We start from the raw sequence: 22777 nt of genomic DNA, 5'->3' as shown, positions 1-22777 counted from the left end.
GCACAAGGTCTCATCACGGAGCAGTCGGAACTTCTCTGCGACAACACCGCCCCAGCTCCGATTTCAGAAGCGTCGACCTCAACCTGAAAAGGAAGAGCAACATCAGGCTGACGCAACACTGGGGCGGAAGAAAAGCGGCGCTTGAGCTCCCGAAAGGCCTCCACAGCATCAGGGGACCAATCAGCAACATCAGCACCCTTCTTAGTCAAATCAGTCAATGGTTTTACAACATCAGAAAAACCAGCAATAAATCGACGATAAAAGTTAGCAAAGCCCAAAAATTTCTGAAGACTCTTAAGAGAAGAGGGTTGCGTCCAATCACCAATAGCCTGAACCTTGACAGGATCCATCTCGATGGAAGAGGGGGAAAAAATGTATCCCAAGAAAGAAATCTTTTGAACCCCAAAAACACACTTAGAACCCTTCACACACAAGGAATTAGACCGCAAAACCTGAAAAACCCTCCTGACCTGCTGGACATGAGAGTCCCAGTCATCCGAAAAAATCAGAATATCGTCCAGATACACAATCATAAATTTATCCAAATAATCGCGGAAAATGTCATGCATAAAGGACTGGAAGACTGAAGGGGCATTTGAAAGACCAAAAGGCATCACCAAATACTCAAAATGGCCCTCGGGCGTATTAAATGCGGTTTTCCACTCATCCCCCTGCTTGATTCGCACCAAATTATACGCCCCACGGAGATCAATCTTAGAGAACCACTTGGCCCCCTTTATACGAGCAAACAAATCAGTAAGCAGTGGTAACGGATATTGATATTTAACCGTGATTTTATTCAAAAGTCGATAATCAATACACGGCCTCAAAGAGCCCTCTTTCTTAGACACAAAGAAAAAACCGGCTCCTAAGGGAGATGACGAAGGACGAATATGTCCCTTTTCCAAGGACTCCTTTATATATTCTCGCATAGCAGCGTGTTCAGGCACAGACAGATTAAATAAACGACCCTTAGGGTATTTACTACCCGGAATCAAGTCTATGGCACAATCGCACTCCCGGTGCGGAGGTAGTGAACCAACCTTGGGTTCTTCAAAAACGTCACGAAAGTCAGACAAGAATTCAGGAATCTCAGAGGGAATAGATGATGAAATGGAAACCAAAGGTATGTCCCCATGAGTACCTTTACATCCCCAGCTTAACACAGACATAGCTCTCCAGTCGAGGACTGGGTTATGAGATTGCAGCCATGGCAATCCCAGCACCAAAACATCATGTAGATTATACAGCACCAGAAAGCGAATAACCTCCTGGTGATCCGGATTAACACGCATAGTCACTTGTGTCCAGTATTGTGGTTTATTACTAGCCAATGGGGTGGAGTCAATCCCTTTCAGAGGTATCGGAGCCTCCAGTGGCTCCAAATCATACCCACAGCGTTTGGCAAAGGACCAATCCATAAGACTCAAAGCAGCGCCAGAGTCGACATAGGCGTCCGCGGTAATAGATGACAAAGAACAAATCAGGGTCACAGATAGAATAAACTTAGACTGTAAAGTGCTAATTGAAACAGACTTGTCAGGCTTCTTAGTACGCTTAAAGCATGCTGATATAACATGAGTTGAATCACCACAATAGAAGCACAACCCATTTTTTCGTCTAAAATTCTGCCGCTCGCTTCTGGACAGAATTCTATCACATTGCATATTTTCCGGCGTTTTCTCAGTAGACACCGCCAAATGGTGCACAGGTTTGCGCTCCCGCAGACGCCTATCGATCTGAATAGCCATCGTCATGGACTCATTCAGACTCGCAGGCACAGGGAACCCCACCATAACATCCTTAATGGCATCAGAGAGACCTTCTCTGAAAATCGCCGCCAGGGCGCACTCATTCCACTGAGTAAGCACAGACCATTTGCGGAATTTTTGGCAGTATATTTCAGCTTCATCTTGCCCCTGAGACAAGGACATCAAGGCCTTTTCCGCCTGAAGCTCTAAATGAGGTTCCTCATAAAGCAACCCCAAGGCCAGAAAAAACGCATCCACATTGAGCAACGCAGGATCCCCTGGTGCCAATGCAAAAGCCCAGTCTTGAGGGTCGCCCCGGAGCAAGGAAATTACAATCCTGACCTGCTGTGCAGGGTCTCCGGCAGAGCGAGACTTCAGGGACAAAAACAATTTGCAATTATTTTTAAAATTTTGAAAGTGAGATCTATTCCCCAAGAAGAATTCAGGCAAAGGAATTCTAGGCTCAGACATAGGTGCATGAACAACAAAATCTTGCAAATTTTGTACCTTTGTGGCGAGATTATTCAAACCTGTAGCTACACTCTGAAGATCCATTTGAAACAGGTGAACACAGAGCCATTCAAGGATTAGAAGGAGAGAAAGGAAGGCTGCAGTATAGGCAGACTAGCAAGTGATTCAATTAAGAGCACACTCAGAACTAGAGGAAAAAAAAAAAAAAAATTGTAGCAGACTTCTTTTTTCTCTCCTTTCTCAGCCAGAAATTTAACCCTTTTTTGGGCCGGTCAAACTGTCATGATTCTCAATGGCGAGAGAACATAGCCCAGCATATATGAGAACTAGCTCTTGGAAGATGGAAACTATACTGACCATGAACTAAACCTGCCGCACAACTAGAAGTGGCCGGGTAGCATGCCTACGTTTTTTAACCCTAGATGCCCAGCGCCAGCCGGAGAACTACCTAATCCTAGCAGAGGAAAAGACAGTCCTGGCTCACCTCTAGAGAAATTTTCCCAAAAGGCAGACAGAGGCCCCCACATATATTGGCGGTGATTTAAGATGAAATGACAAACGTAGTATGAAAATAGGTTTAGCAAAATCGAGGTCCGCTTTCTAGATAGCAGGAAGACAGAAAGGACACTTTCATGGTCAGCAGAAAACCCTATCAAAACACCATCCAGAAATTCCTTTAAGACTCTAGCATTAACTCATAACACCAGAGTGGCAATTTCCGATCACAAGAGCTTTCCAGACACAGTAACGAAACAGCAGCTGTGAACAGGAACAAAATGCAAAAACACACAAGGACAAAAGTCCAACTTAGCTGGGAGTTGTCTAGTAGCAGGAACAAGCACAGAAGGCTTCTGATTACATTGTTGACCGGCAAGAAACTGACAGAGGAGCAAGGTTATATAGCGACTCCCACATCCTGATAGGAGCAGGTGAACAGAGGGGATGATGCACACAAGTTCAATTCCACAAGTGGCCACCGGGGGAGCCCAAAATCCAATTTCACAACAATACCGTATGGGAATAAACATACTAGAAATAGGAGGTAACCAATATGGCTAAATAGAGCTGTAAGGGGCGCAATAAGGAACAAAAAGAAAGCATTTAGAGAATTAAAGGAAGGAGGTAGTGAGGAGGCATTAAATAAATACAAAAAATTAAATAAATTCTGTAAAAAGCAAATCAAGGCAGCAAAGATTGAGACAGAGAGACTCATTGCCAGAGAGAGCAAAAATAACCCCAAAATATTCTTTAACTACATAAATAGTAAGAAACTAAAAAATGGTAGTGTTGGCCCCCTTAAAAATAGTCTGGGTGAATTGGTGGATGAGGATGAGGAAAAAGCCAATATGCTAAATGACTTTTTTTCATCAGTATTTACAAAAGAAAATCCCATGGCAGCCAATATGACTAGTGATAAAAATTCCCAATTAAATGTTACCTGCTTGACCCAGCAGGAAGTACGGCGGCGCCTAAAAATCACAAAAATTGACAAAACTCCGGGCCCGGATGGGATACACCCCCGAGTACTGCAGGAATTAAGTACAGTCATTGATAGACCATTATTTTTAATCTTTAAAGAGTCCATTATAACAGGGTCTGTACCACAGGACTGGCGTATAGCAAATGTGGTGCCAATATTCAAAAAGGGGACAACAACTTAACTCGGAAATTATAGGCCAGTAAGCTTAACCTCTACTGTGGGTAAAATCCTGGAGGGCATTCTAAGGGATGCTATACTGGAGTATCTGAAGAGGAATAACCTCATGACCCAGTATCAGCACGGGTTTACTAGGGACCGTTCATGTCAGACTAATTTGATCAGCTTCTATGAAGAGGTAAGTTCTGGACTGGACCAAGGGAACCCAGTAGATGTAGTGTATATGGACTTTTCAAAAGCTTTTGATACGGTGCCACGGTGCCTCGTCAGTGCGAAGCATGAGAACTGATTTGGCTAGGTCTTCTTTTCTCAGAAGAGGCAATTTGCATATTTAAATTCCCAGAGGAGCATTGTACGGCAAATAAGCCTCCTTACCTTGACAAGCCAGAGATGGTATGTCACTCTCCATAAGGAGAAACGATACCCCTTAGACCCCATGTCCAGAGCCTCTCACCTAGCCAAATCAGTTCTCATGCCTCGCACTGACGAGGGCCAACAGCCCGAAACACCGTGTCTGCGAATTGAGATACTGATTTGGCTTTTATCCTAAGTCATATTGCACGACTCGTTAAAGGGTTGATTGTGACTTGTAGGATCGCTACTTCCAATAGGTGGCGCTGTAGAGTTTATGTCCTCTTTTTCTCAGAAGAGGCAATTTGCATATTTAAATTCCCAGAGGAGCATCATGAGGAGAACATAATTTTACCTCTATACAAGTCACTAGTGCGACCACACTTAGAATATTGGTCACAGTTCTGGTCTCCGGTGTATAAGAAAGACCTAGCTGAACTAGAGCGGGTGCAGAGAAGAGCGACCAAGGTTATTAGAGGACTGGAGGGTCTGCAATACCAAGATAGGTTATTACACTTGGGGCTATTTAGTTTGGAAAAACGAAGGCTAAGGGGTGATCTTATGTTAATGTATAAATATATGAGGGGACAGTACAAAGACCTTTCTGATGATCTTTTTAATCATAGACCGGTGACAGGGACAAGGGGGCATCCTCTAAGTCTGGAGGAAAAAAGGTTTAAGCATAATAACAGACGCAGATTCTTTACTGTAAGAGCAGTGAGACTATGGAACTCTCTGCCGTATGATGTTGTAATTAGTGTTGAGCATTCCGATACCGCAAGTATCGGGTATCGGCCGATACTTGCGGGTATCGGAATTCCGATACCGAGATCCGATACTTTTGTGGTATCGGGAATCGGTATCGGGATTAATATCAATGTGTAAAAGAAAGAATTAAAATAAAAAATAGGGATATACTCACCTCTCCGATGCAGCCTGGACTTTACCGCCGTAACCGGGAGACGTTGTACCTAAAAATGCGCGCTTGAAGGGCCTTAGATGACGTCACGGCGCTCTGATTGGTCCGTAGTGGTCGCGTGACCGCTACGTGACCAATCACAAAGCAGTGACATCACCTAAGGTCTTTCAAGCGCTTGAAAGACCTTAGGTGACGTCACTGCTTTGTGATTGGTCGCGTAGCGGTCACGCGACCGCTACGCGACCAATCAGAAGCTGCGGACGTCTTCTAAGGTATTTCAAGCGCTTGAAAGACCTTAGGTGACGTGACGGCTTTGTGATTGGTCGCGTAGCGGTCACGCGACCGCTACGGACCAATCAGAGCACCGTGACGTCATCTAAGGCCCTTCAAGCGCCCATTCTTAGGTACAACGGCTCCCGGTTACGGCGGTAAAGTCCAGGGCGCGTCAGAGGGTGAGTATATCCCTATTTTTTATTTTAATTCTTTCTTTTACACATTGATATGGATCCCAGGGCCTGAAGGAGAGTTTCCTCTCCTTCAGACCCTGGGAACCATACAGGATACCGTCCGATACTTGGTGTCCCATTGACTTGTATTGGTATCGGGTATCGGTATCGGATTAGATCCGATACTTTGCCGGTATCGGCCGATACTTTCCGATACCGATACTTTCAAGTATCGGACGGTATCGCTCAACACTAGTTGTAATGTGTGATTCATTACTTAAATTTAAGAGGGGACTGGATACCTTTCTGGAAAAGTATAATGTTACAGGGTATATATATTAGATTCCTTGATAAGGCGTTGATCCAGGGAACTAGTCTGATTGCCGTATGTGGGGTCGGGAAGGAATTTTTTTCCCCATGGTGGAGCTTACTCTTACCACATGGGTTTTTTTTGCCTTCCCCTGGATCAACATGTTAGGGCATGTTAGGCTATGGGTTGAACTAGGTGGACTTAAAGTCTTCCTTCAACCTTAATAACTATGTAACTATGTAACTATGTTGTGTGGTCGCTGGGGAGCTGTCACACAGACAGCTCTCTCCAATGACCAACGATCAGGGGAACGACTTCGGCATCGTTGAAACTGTCTTCAATGATGCCGAAGTCCCCCTGCAGCACCCGGGTAACCAGGGTAAACATCGGGTTAATAAGTGCAGGGCCAAGCTTAGTAACCCGATATTTACCCTGGTTACCATTGTAAAAGTTAAAAAAAAACACTACATACTCACATTCTGATGTCTGTCACGTCCCCCGCCGGCGTCCACCGGCGTGCACTGAATGTGTCAGCGCCGGCAGTAACAGCGGTGCTCTGCTTTATGGCCCGGCGCTGACACAGTCAACCCTGTGGACGCCGGGGGATGTGACAGACATCAGAATGTGAGTATGTAGTGTTTTTTTTAAAACTTTTACAATGGTAACCGGGGTAAATATTGGGTTACTAAGCGCGGCCCTGCCCTTAGTAACCCGATATTTACCCTGGTTACAAGTGAACACATCGCTGGATCGGCGTCACACACGCCGATCCAGCGATGACAGCGGGTGATCAGCGACCAAAAAAAGGTCCTGATCATTCCCATCGACCAACGATCTCCCAGCAGGGGCCTGATCGTTGGTCGCTGTCACACATAACGAGATCATTAGCGGGATCGTTGCTTACGTCATCAAAAGCGTGACGTTGCAATGATATCGTTAACAATATCGTTATGTGTGACCCAGCCTTTACCCAAAAAGCTCCACACAGTTCTTCACCTCCCTACATCTCCTCTCTCATCTCTGACTACCACCCTTTCTGTCCTTTCTGTTCACCGAAGACTAAATTCCACTATAATCCGAACCTCCCAGACACATCTCCAGGACTTATTTCATGCTGCACTAGTTTTCTGCAAAGCACTATTCCATACAATGCTGTGAATTTACAGCATCCAAAGTTTTAAGCAACCCCTAAAAACACTTTTCTTTAGACTCGCCTCACACCTCACCTCCCTAATCTAAAATACTATTCCCTGTTCTCTCTTCCATGCACTGAATAGCACTTTGTAACTGTACATGTACACATATTGGCTTGCTTGTGACTGATTTTTGCAGCATTATTTGAAAAAGCCCTATTTATTACATTGAAGGCTTGACCTTAAAGCTTAACTGTCACCAGAAATAATACTGTTAACCTGCAGTTATGCAGTTAATCTGCAGATTAACAACGTTATGATGCTGTCCAGTGCCTGCATGCAGTCAAATGCAGTGGGGAGAAAATTCACTTTATTCTCCCTGCCAGATCAGCAAAATTTTGTCAAAGATCGGTAAATAATCGCATTTCCACTAATTCTTTTGTTTTGACTTTGTACAGGATAGTGGCGCTGCTTCATGAGTGGTGGGACGTGTTTTATGAGTGGAGGGGGTGTGTCTAGGTCAGAGGAGAGAAGTGTCTTTTTTTTTTTAAATAACTAAATGTCTGTACATTCTAGCAGCCAATCAGGATGCAGAAGCCATCCACAATGTTGTGAAACAAGGGCTTCGGTGATTGGCTGCTGAAGTCACATATCCCTTTAAATATAAAAAGGGGATATCTTGTTTTGCTGGCTCCATTTTCCCAGTGTAACAGCACAAAGAGGCTGCTCCTGCTGCTGCTGCAAGTGAACTTATCAATTACTTAGATTTCCTATGTGAAATTGATCTTCCATCATCTAACTAGTTTGTGCTAATAGTGTTATGCAGGCAGTAGTTTGGACTAAAACCGTGTTTCAGTCACGAATCAGGAGGCCCCATTTAATAATCAAAATCGGCAGTCCAAAAATTGGGGTTCAGCCAGGAGACCCAATTTGGTAATCTAAATCATTTGGGTTAAAACTGTTACAGTCAGGAATCAGGAGAACCCATTTGCTAACAATAATCATTAGGCCTAATATTGGCGTTCAGTCAGGAGCCCCATTTGCTAATCCATATTGTTTGGGTTAAAACTGTGTTGCAGTCAGGAATCAGGAGTCCCTATTCACTAAACAAAATTGTTAGGCATAATATTGAGGTTCAGCAAGGAGGCCCCATTTAATAATCCAAATTGATTGGGCTAAAACTGTTGCAGTCTGGAGGTCCCATTTGCTAATCTAAATTGTTTGGGCTAAAACTGTGTTGCAATCAGGAGTCTTTATTCGCTAATCAAAATTGTTAGGCATAATATTGATTTCAGCCAGGAGGCCCCATTTGCTAATCCAAACAGTTTTGGCTAAAACTGTTTTGCAGTCAGGAATCAGGAGAACCCATCTGATAATCAACATCATTAAGCTTAATATTGGGATTCAACCAGGAGGCCCCATTTGCTAACTCAAATAGTTTGGGATAAGACTGTGTTGCATTCAGGAATCAGGAGGCCCGATTTCCTAATCAAAATCGTTAGGCCTAATATTGAGGTTCAGCCAGATAGCTCCATTTGCTAATCAAAACATTGTGAGCTAAAATTTTGTTGCAGTCAGGAATCAGGAGGCCACATTTCCTAATCAAAATAGTTAGGCCTAATATTGGGATTCAGCCAGGAGGCCCCATTTGCTAACTCAAATAGTTTGGGATAAGACTGTGTTGCAGTCAGGAATCAGGAGGCCCCATTTGCTAATGAAAATCGTTAGGCCTAATATTGAGGTTCAGCCAGATAGCTCCATTTGTTAATCAAAACATTGTGAGCTAAAATTTTGTTGCAGTCAGGAATCAGGAGCCAACATTTCCTAATCAAAATAGTTAGGCCTAATATTGGGATTCAGCCAGGAGGCCCCATGTGCTAATCCAAATTGTTTGAGCTAAAACTATGTTGCAGTCAGGAATCAGGAGGCCCCATTTCCTAATCAAAATCATTAGACCTAATATTGTGGTTTAGCCAGGAGGCCTCATTTGCTAATCCAAATTGTTTGAGCTAAAACAGTGTTGCAGTCAGGAATCAGGAGAACCCATTTGATTATCAAAATCATTAAACTTAATATTGGCGTTCAGCCAGGAGGCCCCATTTGCTAATCCAAATTGTTTGGGCTAAAATTGTATTGCTGTCAGGAGGCCCAATTTGCTAATCTAAATTGTTTGGGCTAAAACTATTTTGCAGTCAGGAATCAGGAGGCCCCATTTGCTCATCAAAATCATTAGGACTAATATTGGGGTTTAGCCATGAGGCCCCGTTTGGAATTCCAAATAGTTGGGGCTAAAACTGTGCTGTAAAATAGATCAACTGACCGAACAATATATATATATATATAATTTATACTAGTGCATAGCCAAAAAAAGTCAAATACAAAATAGATCAATGGCCGCACTCATCTGTGCTAAGAATAAGGAAATGTGAAATATGTGAAATGTGAATAGCATAATGGCTTATGAACTTTATGAAAAAACACATGAGATTTTTAGCACAAGATTTGCAAACGTTGTGAGCCCATTCACCAAAACGTCAAGGTAATCTCAGATCGAATGGGTAACTACACTGACTGCCTGGTGTGAACACTTACCTATGGTATCTGAGCTGAATGCCTAATGTGAACACTTACCTATGGCTAATAACAGGATAAAGCCTACTTATATAGGAGGCTCAGAACCAACTGTGTTGAGATGTAATTAAAATCACAACCTGGAGAAGGGCGGGACGTTCAAGTCAGAAAATAGTATATAGTAAAATTGATCAACTGACCGAACAATATATATATATATATAATTTATACTAGTGCATAGCCAAAAAAAGTCAAATACAAAATAGATCAATGGCCGCACTCATCTGTGCTAAGAATAAGGAAATGTGAAATATGTGAAATGTGAATAGCATAATGGCTTATGAACTTTATGAAAAAACACATGAGATTTTTAGCACAAGATTTGCAAACGTTGTGAGCCCATTCACCAAAACGTCAAGGTAATCTCAGATCGAATGGGTAACTACACTGACTGCCTGGTGTGAACACTTACCTATGGTATCTGAGCTGAATGCCTAATGTGAACACTTACCTATGGCTAATAACAGGATAAAGCCTACTTATATAGGAGGCTCAGAACCAACTGTGTTGAGATGTAATTAAAATCACAACCTGGAGAAGGGCGGGACGTTCAAGTCAGAAAATAGTATATAGTAAAATTGATCAACTGACCGAACAATATATATATATATATAATTTATACTAGTGCATAGCCAAAAAAAGTCAAATACAAAATAGATCAATGGCCGCACTCATCTGTGCTAAGAATAAGGAAATGTGAAATATGTGAAATGTGAATAGCATAATGGCTTATGAACTTTATGAAAAAACACATGAGATTTTTAGCACAAGATTTGCAAACGTTGTGAGCCCATTCACCAAAACGTCAAGGTAATCTCAGATCGAATGGGTAACTACACTGACTGCCTGCACAGATGAGTGCGGCCATTGATCTATTTTGTATTTGACTTTTTTTGGCTATGCACTAGTATAAATTATATATATATATATATATATATATTGTTCGGTCAGTTGATCTATTTTACTATATACTATTTTTATAGTATATAGTAAAACGTCCCGCCCTTCTCCAGGTTGTGATTTTAATTACATCTCAACACAGTTGGTTCTGAGCCTCCTATATAAGTAGGCTTTATCCTGTTATTAGCCATAGGTAAGTGTTCACATTAGGCATTCAGCTCAGATACCATAGGTAAGTGTTCACACCAGGCAGTCAGTGTAGTTACCCATTCGATCTGAGATTACCTTGACGTTTTGGTGAATGGGCTCACAACGTTTGCAAATCTTGTGCTAAAAATCTCATGTGTTTTTTCATAAAGTTCATAAGCCATTATGCTATTCACATTTCACATATTTCACATTTCCTTATTTTTAGCACAGATGAGTGCGGCCATAAAACTGTGCTGTAGTCAGGAATCAGGAGAAGTCATTTGATAATCAAAATCATTAAGCTTAAAATTGGAGTTCAGCCAGGTGGCCCTATTTGCTAATCCAAATTGTTTGGTCTAAAATTGTATTGCAGTCAGGAATCAGGAGAACTCAACTGATAATCAAAATCGATAAACTTAATATTGGGGTTCAGCTAGGAGGTCCCATTTGCTAATCCATATTGTTTGGGCTAAAACTATGTTGCAGTCAGGAATCAGTAGGCCCCATTTCCTAGTTAAAATCATTAGGCCTAATATTGGGGTTCAGCCAGGAGGCCTCATTTGCTAATCCTAATTGTTTGAGGTAAAACTGTATTGCAGTCAGGAATCTGGAGAACCCATTTGATAATCAAAATCATTAAACTTAATATTGGGGTTCAGCCAGGAGGCCCCATTTGCTAATCCAAATTCTTTGGGCTAAAATTGTATTGCAGTCAGGAAGCCCAATTTGCTAATCTAAATTGTTTGGGCTAAAACTGTGTTGCAGTAAGGAATCAGGAGAACCCATTTGCTAATCATAATCATTAGGCCTAATATTCAGGTTCATCTAGAAGGCCCCATTTACTAATCCAAATTGTTTGGGCTAAAGCTATGTTGCAGTCAAGAATTAGGAGGCTCCATTTGCTCATCAAAATCGTTAGGACTAGTATTTGGGTTAAGCCAGGAGGCCCCATTTGAAAATCCAAATCGTTGGGGCTAAAACTGTGCTGTAGTCCGGAATCAGGAGAACTCAATTGATAATCAAAATCGATAAGCTTAATATTGGGGTTCAGCCAGGAGGCCCCATTTGCTAATCCAAATTGTTTGGGTGAAAACTGTGCTGCAGTCAGGAATCAGGAGAACCCATTTGCTGATCCAAATAATTTTGGCTAAAACTGTGTTGCAGTCAGGTATTAGGAGGCCGCATTTCCTAATCAAAATCGTTAGGCCTAATATTGGGTTTAGCCAGGAGGCTCCATTTTTATCAACAAATAGTTTGAGCTAAAACTGTGTTGCAGTCAGGAATCAGGAGGCCCCATTTCATAATCAAAATCGTTAGGCCTAATATTGGGGTTCAGCCAGGAGGCCCCTTGTGCTAATCCAAATCATTTGGGCTAAAACTGTGTTGCAGTCAGGAGGCCCCATTTGCTAATCCAAATTGTTTGGGCTAAAACTATATTGCAGTCAGGAATCAGGAGGCCCTATTTGCTCATCAAAATGATTATGACTAATATTGGGGTTCAGCCATGAGGCCCCGTTTGGAATTCCAAACAGTTGGGGCTAAAACTGTGCTATAGCCAGGAATCAGAACTCAATTGATAATCAAAGTCGATAAGCTTAATATTGGGGTTCAGCCAGGAGGCCCAATTTGCTAATCCAAATTGTTAGGGTGAAAACAGTGCTGCAGTCAGGAATCAGGACAGAGGCCTCATTTGCCATTTGCTAATCAAAATTGTTAGGCTTAATTTTGGGGTTCAGTCTGGAGGCCCTATTTGTTAATCCAATTTTTTGGGGGCCAAAACTCTGTTGCAGTCAGGAATCAGGAGGCCACAATTGCTAATCAAAATTGTTAGTCCTAATATTGGGGTTCAGCCAAGAGGCCCCATTTACTAATCAAAATCATTACGACTAAAAGTGTTGTGCAAGCCAGAGTCCACATTTCCTACTCAAAATCGTTTGGGCTATCACTGTGTTGAAACATTACATTTAATATACCTATTAAAATGACATGACACAACATACATAGACAAACATGTGTATTACCAACAGTTGGTCAAACAATTATATAATAATAAAAGAAATCAGGATAATAGTACCAGGATAATAGTACTCAAAGCAGAATGACAATCTCCAATTCACAACTGCTTATTCAGCTAGCATGTGTCTATCCAAACTCAGCAAAATGGCTGAGGAAATATATATAGTGATGCTGCTTGTACCAGTATACTTTTGCTCAAAATATGTGACACTCATCAGTACCACTGATGATCACTGTACTTGCAAAAGTCAAAACAAAGAGTGCATGATATAATATGGAACAATCTCGCCCGTTCATGAAGATGCCATATAGAGGATGCACTCCACCATTCAATCAATCAGGAGATCCAACAGATCAATATACAACTCCATAGACCTTTACTATTTAGGACCACTTCCCTACGCGTTTCATTCCAAGAAAAGGAAATCATCAGTGAATAAGAGGGTCAAGTAGGGGTCTTGATGATGGAATACTCAGCCATCATTAGCATTCACATAGAGCCTGGTGGTGTTGTAGTCCCTTACTGCCTATGGCTACTGATAAGGTCCTCACAGTTCTTCTCTGTCCCCCATATAGGTTAGGACATTACCCAGTATGACAGGTGAAGCAGGCCTTTTTATAGGATCTCTATCAAAACTCGGGCCCTATAAGTATCACTGTGTCTCCTGGGTGTAAAGGCGGACAGGTAACTTGAAGTTCAGCTGTCCTGCCGGTTTCAGCTATGCCACTTAGAGTTCAGCACGGCCCAGGTCTTCCGGCTACCGGAATCTGCGCCAGCCAGGGAGGTAGCTGATTCACTATTCTGCTCCATTGGTATCACTCTCCTGTGCCTTTTCTCTCCTGCACACTTTCCACAAGCTTGTTCTTTCCCTTTCTGTTCTCTTCCTCTAGGAGCTGTAGTACCTCAGACTACATGGCCCCTTCAGACCTTCTGACATTCTATGTCTGTATGCTCTCTTCTCTGTCCTCTGACAGTCTGCCTCAAATCTGCCTTTCCCTCCAGACCAGAATGTTTTTATAGGGGAGTTCACCCTAAACCAGGTTTAGAGCTCCCCCTTCGGGCCTGGAGTATGAACGTGTTGTGTGTATGTGATTACCTGGTGAAAGATATCCTTCATCGCTTCCAAGCATGACATCACTCTCCCCATGAGGAAAGCAATGCCACTGTGACGACCAGGACCCTGGGGCGTCACATGTACATCAGTGAGGTGTTAATGTTACTGAACGCTCCACTAAACAAACACTGTCTCATCCTATCCAAAGACAACTGACACCAACTTTTAGTGGACGGGCTTCTTGGCTCCCTTTCTCTGGCAGCCGCACAGTGGTACGCCTGGTAATGAGTGTCAGAAAGAGCATGTGCTCCAGTGGATGTCAAGCGCTGCATCAAGTGACCTCTTCTCATTTTCCTCCACCTTCTGAGCAGAATCCAGATCCTGGTCACCAGACGTTAAGCCCCAGGAGTGGAGGTGATACTGATGATGCTTGCCCCGATTTTTTACTGAATTTTCTACTGTGCATCAATTGATCAGTCAACTACCTGTTACTATCCTTACATTTTTCTAACATTAGTGCTCTACCAGTTTTTTGGTGTTGGTATCAGGGCTCCCAGCAAAGCAGACTTACACTGGTTCATCACTGACCTAGTCTTAATTGAAACTTCAATTCAAAGCTGTAAATGCTGGCCACAACCCTGATACCTCATACATAGCCTATGGCTGACTGCTGCTCTGGCATTATCACATTTTTACTGTGGGTCAATTGATGCCACTTTTCCTGGTATTTGCACCTAATTTGTATAAATGTTTGGACTCCAAGTTGGGTTTCCTTCAAGTGTGTTGCCTGAATTTAGCAGGGCTCTCGGAGCACCAGGCCTATACCAGTCACTCATCCACCTGTTACTAATCAATGTTTAAGCTAGAAATGCTGGTCAAAGAGCTGTCCCAGGCCCTGTCCCATGCATCCATGCTGCTCAATTATACTATGTGTACTCTGGGTCAATTGATGCCACTTTTCCTTGTGTCTGCCTGTAATTTGAGCTGTTTTGGAAGCTTTTTGTCCCCTTAAGGTGTTGTGTATACATTTGGTTTTGTCTACCATTGAATTTAATGAGGTTCAGGTACGTTCAACGAATCGTTCGGAAAGCCGAACTGAACGGAACCAAACCTTGAAAGGTTCGCTCATCTCTAGTGGTGGGTTGTTACAGGTTCATTCTGGTGGGTGAAAATTGATTTTCAGAAGTTTAAATAGAGAGCAGCTCCACTCAGTGCTGACAGCAGGATGAAACCCAACCTGACAGGATCTATCAAGCAACTGGACTGGCCACACCCTGAAGTTCCAGGAATGTCAAATGCTAAATAGTTACTCTGCATTGGCCAATAGAAAAGCTGGAGTAGACGGGACAGGCGTGAATATCATAAAATGACAATCTTGGCATTGTTTTTTCAATTTTTTTTGCGGCATTCATCGGTTAGGATAAATAGTAACAAAAATAGTGTACAAGTCTTTGCAAATGTGGCAATATAATAACTGCGATATTTTTAGCTACTCATACAGTACATTTATTATTTTCCAGATCGAAGCATTCTGTAAGGAGGAAATTGGCATTTTGGGAGGGTGTTTTTGCAGTCTTTTAACACTTGAGAATATTTTTTTTTACTTTATTTTTACATTTCTTTACTAGTCCCCAAATGGAATTTTAACATGAAATCTCATTATTGATTTATTAATACACAGTTCTGTATTACTGTACACTCTCAGTGCTTGACTGACATTCGCTGAGGCCCAGACCCTGACAGGATCTGATTGGCTGTGCTATATGGCAGACCCGGAGGCCTTTGTTACACCACAGATGCCATAGTAACCCATGAGCCCGATGTCGATTAGCTGTCAGAGGGTCCCTTTCCCTCTAACAGTTCTAACTCCTTGTGTGTTGCTGTGTCACTCTTGACAGCAGCATAAGAGGGGTTAAACTGCAAGGATGGGAAAAAATACTGGTTCTAACAGTTTCAGCAGGAGCCCAGCTGATCGCACCGGTATAGAGGTTGTAACCTGCAATCAGCATGACATACATATCTAACATGGAGCACTAATTTACCTGTGCTCATGATGGTAATATTGTATAGCATTAACTGGTTAATGGTAAAAGCATTCATAGTTTGAAAAGGGCAGAACTTTCCACACTTTTGACAGAAATTTTCATGACAACAGAATTCAATTCATCCTAAATTTTCCAAAAATATAAATTTTAAATATTCCAGAGTTTTTGCCTCATAAAGTGACAATTTAAATATAGGACTTGGTCATTCAGGCCAAAATTAGCTTCTTCACTAAGTGGTTGAAAATCTATTGTTGAAAAAAATGTATGTTTTTTTTTACATGATAAGAAGCAATGTTTCAACATGATGAAAAATGCAGTATTAGATTATTAAATTGAGTACTTAGTAATAAAACCTTTTTATTTACCTTTAGAAGAAAGAAAGAAATGTCCTATTGCACATAATCCAAGAAATAGTGAAATCATAGATCTAAAGGAAGCTTATTATAGCAATGATGAAGTTACCATGAAGTGCATCAGAGGATATGGGATGTACGGCTCCGCAACAATCCGTTGTATTGACGGAAAATGGGAACAACCTCCAGAGTGCTATGGTGAGATTGTTTGCTTTCAGATGTACTTTTTCCATGTACTGTATTAATTTTATTATATATTATACCCAAAATGTTCTGATGTTTAATTTCACTATGTATATTTATAGGGAACCCATGAAATGTATTACCAAAATCACCAAATATATATCCGGTAGGTGAAATAAGTATTGAACATGTCACCAATTTTTTAAGTAAATCTATTTCTAAACAGCATCAGACTGGGGTGCCAAGGACCCATCAGTAACATTGACTTTGGGGGGCCCACTTTTCATCTCCATGCAAATATCACACTACCCTTGTTCACATATGTACCTACACCTCTATGTAATAATAAACTGGGTACTTTGGTAAATGAAGGATGAGATGCTGCTTCTTTATTTACAGATTGCATAAAATGAAATATGCCAAGTACTGCCCGTTTGTGGGATTGCAGGTCTGTGTCAGCACAGTGGCCCGCCGGGGGATTCCCCTGTTCCACTAAGGGACAGTCCGAGCATGTTTCTAAAAGTGTTATTGACATAAAATTCTCATCAGATGCTGTTAACAGCCCATCCAATCCACACAGGCGAGGAAATCAAACCAAAGATATCCATAAATTTAGTTATGTGTAATAATAAGAAATGACAAAGGGAAAAAGTATTGAACACGCTTACTGAAATTTTAATAATGTTTCGCACAAAAGCCTTTGTTGGTCAGACTCATTACAGCTTCAAGAGACGCTTCCTACATGGAGAAACTAGCTGCTTGCATTGCTCAGGTGTGATTTTGTCCCATTCTTTCACACAAACACTCTTCATATCCTGAAGGTACCTTTGGCTCCATCTGTGAACTCTGAGCTTTAATTTGTACCATACGTTTTAGATTCAGGTCAGGTGATTGGCTGGGCCAAAACAAAAAGGACTTTACAAAAGAGAGTTTTTCGTACAAGAGTAGCAAAACATAAAAAAAATCAGAAGCAGAATTTTGTATTGCTGTAATGGTATAAAAAACTAGAAGTTACATGTAATTTATACTGCATGTTGAACACTGCAAAAGAAACTCTTCAAAAAATAAAACCCTTAAAATTAAGTAGTTCGGAGCTAAAAAAAAATACACTATTTATTAGTTTAACATTTTCCTCAAAAATACTGTGCATATGAATAAAGAATTTATTCATTGGATAAACAACCTTGAATTATTGGATTTATTATTTATTATTCAATATTTAGCCGCATAGCCAATCCTAGCATTCCTGCTGCCTCAGAATAAATTTAGCATCAGGTCACTTCCAGCAGTGCAATATAAATCTGCTGAGAATAAACTAAATGTCATCATCTTTTTGGGGTTTTGGTTTTGCAGAATTAATTGTGTAATACGAATGACATGTGAACATGATTTTCCATGTTTGTGCAATTAAACTGTTATAGATTACATAAAAATTGATTATGATGCCATTTTTTGAGACCTGTAACATATCCATGGAGCTGCATGAGGGCTTGTTTTTGTCTGGTCAGTTGACATTTTTATTGATTCAAATTTGGAGCACAAATGACATTTTGATAACCTTTTATTGCATAATTTTGCTTTGGTGAAGTGCCAATCAAATGCTATTGTGGCATCTTGATTATTTTCTCTTTACCTTAAACATGCATTTTACAGGTTCATAGTAAGTTAGTTTTTAAGGTTGTAGGTAGACATAATTTAATTTAGTTTGACCTACGACCAAGAGGTTGATCTGGATGAAGACAAAAACTCCATGAGGCAGATTCTAGGTTCCCAATATTAATGAAAAAAATCCTTCTCAACCATTATAGCATCATGAGGCACAGAGTACCATAATCTAAGGGTACTGTCACACAGTGCAATTTTGATCGCTACGACGGTACGATTCGTGACGTTCTAGCGATATCGTTACGATATCGCAGTGTCTGACACGCAGCAGCGATCAGGGACCCTGCTGAGAATCGTACGTCGTAGCAGATCGTTTGGAACTTTCTTTCGTCGCTTGATCACCCGCTGACATCGCTGGATCGTTGTGTGTGACACCGATCCAGCGATGTGTTCGCTTGTAACCAGGGTAAACATCGGGTAACTAAGCGCAGGGCCGCGCTTAGTAACCTGATGTTTACCCTGGTTACCAGCGTAAACGTAAAAAAACCAAACAGTACATACTTACATTCTGGTGTCTGTCCTCCGGCGTCTCAGCTTCTCTGCACTGTGAGCGCCTGCCGGCCGGAAAGCGAGCACAGCGGTGACGCGGTGACGTCACCGCTCTGCTTTCCGGCTATGGTGCTTACACAGTGGAGAGAAGCAGAACGCCGGGGGACAGACACCGGAATGTGAGTATGTACTGTTTTTTTTTTTTTTTACGTTTACGCTGGTAACCAGGGTAAACATCGGGTTACTAAGCGCGGCCCTGCGCTTAGTAACCCGATGTTTACCCTGGTTACCCGGGGACTTCGGCATCGCTCCAGCACCGTGATTGCAAAGTGTGACCGCAGTCTACGACGCTGGAGCGATAATCATATGACGCTGCGACGTCACGGATCGTGCCGTCGTAGCGATCAAAATTGCACTGTGTGACAGTACCCTAACTGCTTTTACAGTAAACAATTGTTATCTGAGATTAGGATTAAACCTTTTTCCCTCTAGAAATATAGGATAAACCCTAGTGCCAATATAGGCCTAGGTGTAAAAATATCATTAAAATATTTCTGTACCGTCCCTTCAAATATTTGTATATTGTAATAAAATCTCTCATAAACCTTTGTATTCACAAACTGAATTACCCAAGTTTGATAGCCTGCCTTGAAAATGCAGTTCACCATTTCCATTAAGTTAATAACCTTGTTCACTCTTCTCTGTTTTCACTCTGGTTCAGCTATGTTTTTCTTATACACTGAAGCCCATAATTGTACACAGTAATCCAAGTGTGGCCGCATTAGTGTCTTGTATAGTGACAAATCTGTGTTCTTGTCATGAGCATCTATGCCTCTTTTAATGCATTCCATTATTTTATTTGCCAACAACTAGCAAAGGCTAAACAGACCGACTGAAATGAATAGCCTAGGAAAGGGCTGTAAGAAGAGGGACCGGACCGGGGGTACCTTTCTTGCGCCAGGTCTGGAACTGTCGGGACTGTCATCTTTGTTGTCTGGGACAAAGTTTAGAAATCCAGACCGACCATTGCACCAGACAGCAGGGGGCGTAGCTAGGCTAAAAAGGGAAGAGAGCACAAAAAAGCAGACAGACTAGGCAGGAGCACGCAGAGTGCAGCAGGGGAAATTTGGGGCTCCGTGACAGCACAGGCTTGCACTATAGCATCCCTGCTGCCACTTATAGATACTGTGCCTGGAGAACTGTCTTTTATCCGTGGGCTCCTGCTGCTGAAGACGTCGGCCGAGCTTCGTTAAGCACCGGCAATATTGTAGCCTGCTCTTCACTCTTCAACCCGAATCCCTGACTCAGGACACCGCACAAGACAACGAGGACTCTACGTCACCGCCAGGAACCAGATCATCAATCCCTGCAGGACAACACCAGATTCAACACTTGATAACTGTGTTGGCACCCATGTGCGAACCTAAGACTCTGCAGTCAGGAAGCCGTCTGAGGCTATGTGCATACGCTGTGGATTAGCCTTAGGAATTTCTGTTGCGGATTGTGCATCTCTTGGCAGAAAACGCAGGTGCAGATTTGTCGCGTTTTTGTGCAGATTTTGTGCGTTTTTGGTGCGGATTTGCTGCGGATTTTTTGCGGATTTTCTGCGTTTTTTACCCCTGCGGATTTCTATAATGGAATGGGTACAAAAACGCTGCAGATCCGCAAAACATAAGTGACATGCTACTTCTTTTAATCCGCAGCGATTCCACACAGAATTTTCCGCACCATTAGCACAGCATTTTTTTTTACCATTGATTTACATTGTACTGTAAATCACTTGCGGATCTGCAGCATTTTTGCACCGCAAAAAATGCTGCGAATCTGCAGGAAATCCGCAACGCGTGCACATACCCATACTGATAAGATGATCTTAATTAACAATTGTTATACTATTGGCCCCGTTACCTCCCTCACTATACCTTTTGTGCCTTTACCACTTGCCATACCCCTGACTCTCCTTCCCACTCCCTGCTTGGAGTATTCCCTGTTCAAGTAAAGTTTAACGCTGTCCCTTGCTCTGCCTTCTGTCCGTTACTGTATCCCGCAACCTGCTCATAGGGCTATGGAGATTGACCCCCTCCCAGACTAAAAAACACTCTTCCCACTTGCCCTTATGCCGTGGCAAGTGGGGTAATAGTAGTGGGGTTTATGTCAGCTTTGTAATGTAAGGTAATTTCAGCCACATAGTCATAACGTAATAAAGACATAGCCAGAATAAAGTACTTTAATTGAAATAAACACACAGACTCATATGTTTAAAAGAAAAATCATCCACCCTCTTTCATCCATTTTTTACTGTAAAATAAAAAATAATAAAACACTATATTCCTCACCTGTGCGCAGATACTCCATTAATGGCGATTAGGGTTGAGCGACTTTCATTTTTTTAAGATCGAGTCGGGTTTTGCGAAACCCGACTTTGTCCAGAGTCGAGTCGAGTGCAGTCGGCCGATTATCGCTAAAAGTCGGGGATCGACCGAAACACGAAACCCAATACAAGTCAATGGGGAAGCATAGTCGACAGTGAGTGGAGGCCAGGAAAACACCTACAGTGCCCATTTTAATGCCAAAAACATCCATTCTTGTTTCTGAAGCTTGTCAATCTTAATTAACTTTATAATAATAGTTGGGCATTGGAAATTGGGGGTCATTTGGCAAAAGTTGTGGGGGGTAGGGCTGGTTCAAGGTTTTAGTGGGCCCAGGAAACGTGGACTACGTCACGGCGGTGGAGCAGTGAGAGGTAAGTATGTCAAGTTTGCAAGTGCTGTGATCCTAAGCAAGCAGGGGGGGCCCACTCGTTGGCACTGGCACAGGGCCCCTCAAAGTACAGCGGTGTGTTTGCACGGCGGGGGCGCCTCCCACCAGCAGCGACACTTTTGCATACTCTGAGGGGCCCTGTGCCAGTGACGTTGCCAACGAGTATGCCCCCCCACCTGATGAAGGAGCCTGCACTTTCATCTGCACCTTCCTCTTTGTCCCTGTGTAAGGTGGTATAACATGCGGGAAGGGGAACCTTACTTTCAGCAGGGTCAGATTCTGGCTGTGTAGAGTGCAAGGGGAATGTAGTGGTCTAGGTCAATGTACCAGCAGACTTATCTAGCAGTGGCTGGGCAATGGGCAGGATGAGGAGGAAACACAGATATAGGGCCAAAGAATAAAGTAGGCTAAATGCAGTTCAAAATTGGTAACAGGACTAAACAGGCGGCATTGCTTTGTTCAGTGGAGTAGCAAACCCAGGAGCAGCAGACACTGTTTTAAGGGCCCAACCACACTATTAGGCCAAATGCAGTTTAATATCTGCTACTATAGGCCAAAAGCCTAAAGACTGAAGCTCAGCTTTAAAAAGTGGAGGACAACACCAGGGAGCGGCAGACACCGTTAGTAGGCCGTAACCACCAATTTTTGTTTAAAAAAGCACTTAATGAGAGCCAGAAGGTTGAAGCTCAGATTTATTCACTTGAGGACGACACCAGGGAGCGGCAGACACCGTTAGTAGTCCCTAACCACCATTTTGTTTTTAAAAAACACTTAATGAGAGCCAGAAGGTTGAAGCTCAGATTTATACAGTTGAGGACAACACCAGGGAGCGGCAGACACCGTTAGTAGGCCGTAACCAAAGTTGAAGGCCAAATGCAGTTTAATATCTGATACTATAGGCCGAAAGCCTAAAGACTGAAGCTCAGCTTTATTCAGTTGAGGACAACACCAGGGAGCGGCAGACACCGTTAGTAGGCCATAACCACCAAGTTTTTTAAGAAACAGCACTTAATGAGAGCCAGAAGGTTGAAGCTCAGATTTATTCAGTTAAGGACAACACCAGGGAGCGGCAGACACCGTTATTAGGCCGTAACCACCAAGTTTTTTAAAAAACAGCACTTAATGAGAGCCAGAAGGTTGAAGCTCAGATTTATTCAGTTAAGGACAACACCAGGGAGCGGCAGACACCGTTAGTAGGCCGTAACCAGCAAGTTTTTTTTAAAAAAACAGCACTTAATGAAAGCCAGAAGGTTGAAGCTCAGATTTAGACAGTGGAGGACAATTTGAATTTGGGACTGCAGACAGACTTAGTAGGCTGTCCCCTGTGGACCATGCATCCACCACATTAACCCATTGCGCCGTAATGGACACGTAACCTTCCGTGGCCATGCCTACAGGTCCATGCGTCTGTTGTCAGGTGCACCTTTGTACTCACAGATTGCCAGAGTGCATG

General features: G+C 42.4%; 1 protein-coding gene across 1 annotated transcript in view; it reads left to right on the top strand.

The window, feature by feature from the left end:
• Positions 1 to 22777, top strand: part of LOC143787637 (coagulation factor XIII B chain-like) — a 574339-nt gene that overhangs the window by 354946 nt on the left and 196616 nt on the right. Inside the window, exon 8 of the mRNA XM_077276562.1 lies at positions 16246 to 16425. Coding sequence (XP_077132677.1) covers positions 16246 to 16425 — 180 coding nt within the window. The remainder of the gene's footprint in view (positions 1 to 16245; positions 16426 to 22777) is intronic.

The sequence above is a fragment of the Ranitomeya variabilis genome, chromosome 8 (assembly GCF_051348905.1).
Source record: "Ranitomeya variabilis isolate aRanVar5 chromosome 8, aRanVar5.hap1, whole genome shotgun sequence".
Taxonomy (NCBI): Eukaryota; Metazoa; Chordata; class Amphibia; order Anura; family Dendrobatidae; genus Ranitomeya; species Ranitomeya variabilis.
This window is presented reverse-complemented; position numbering and strand designations above follow the sequence as displayed.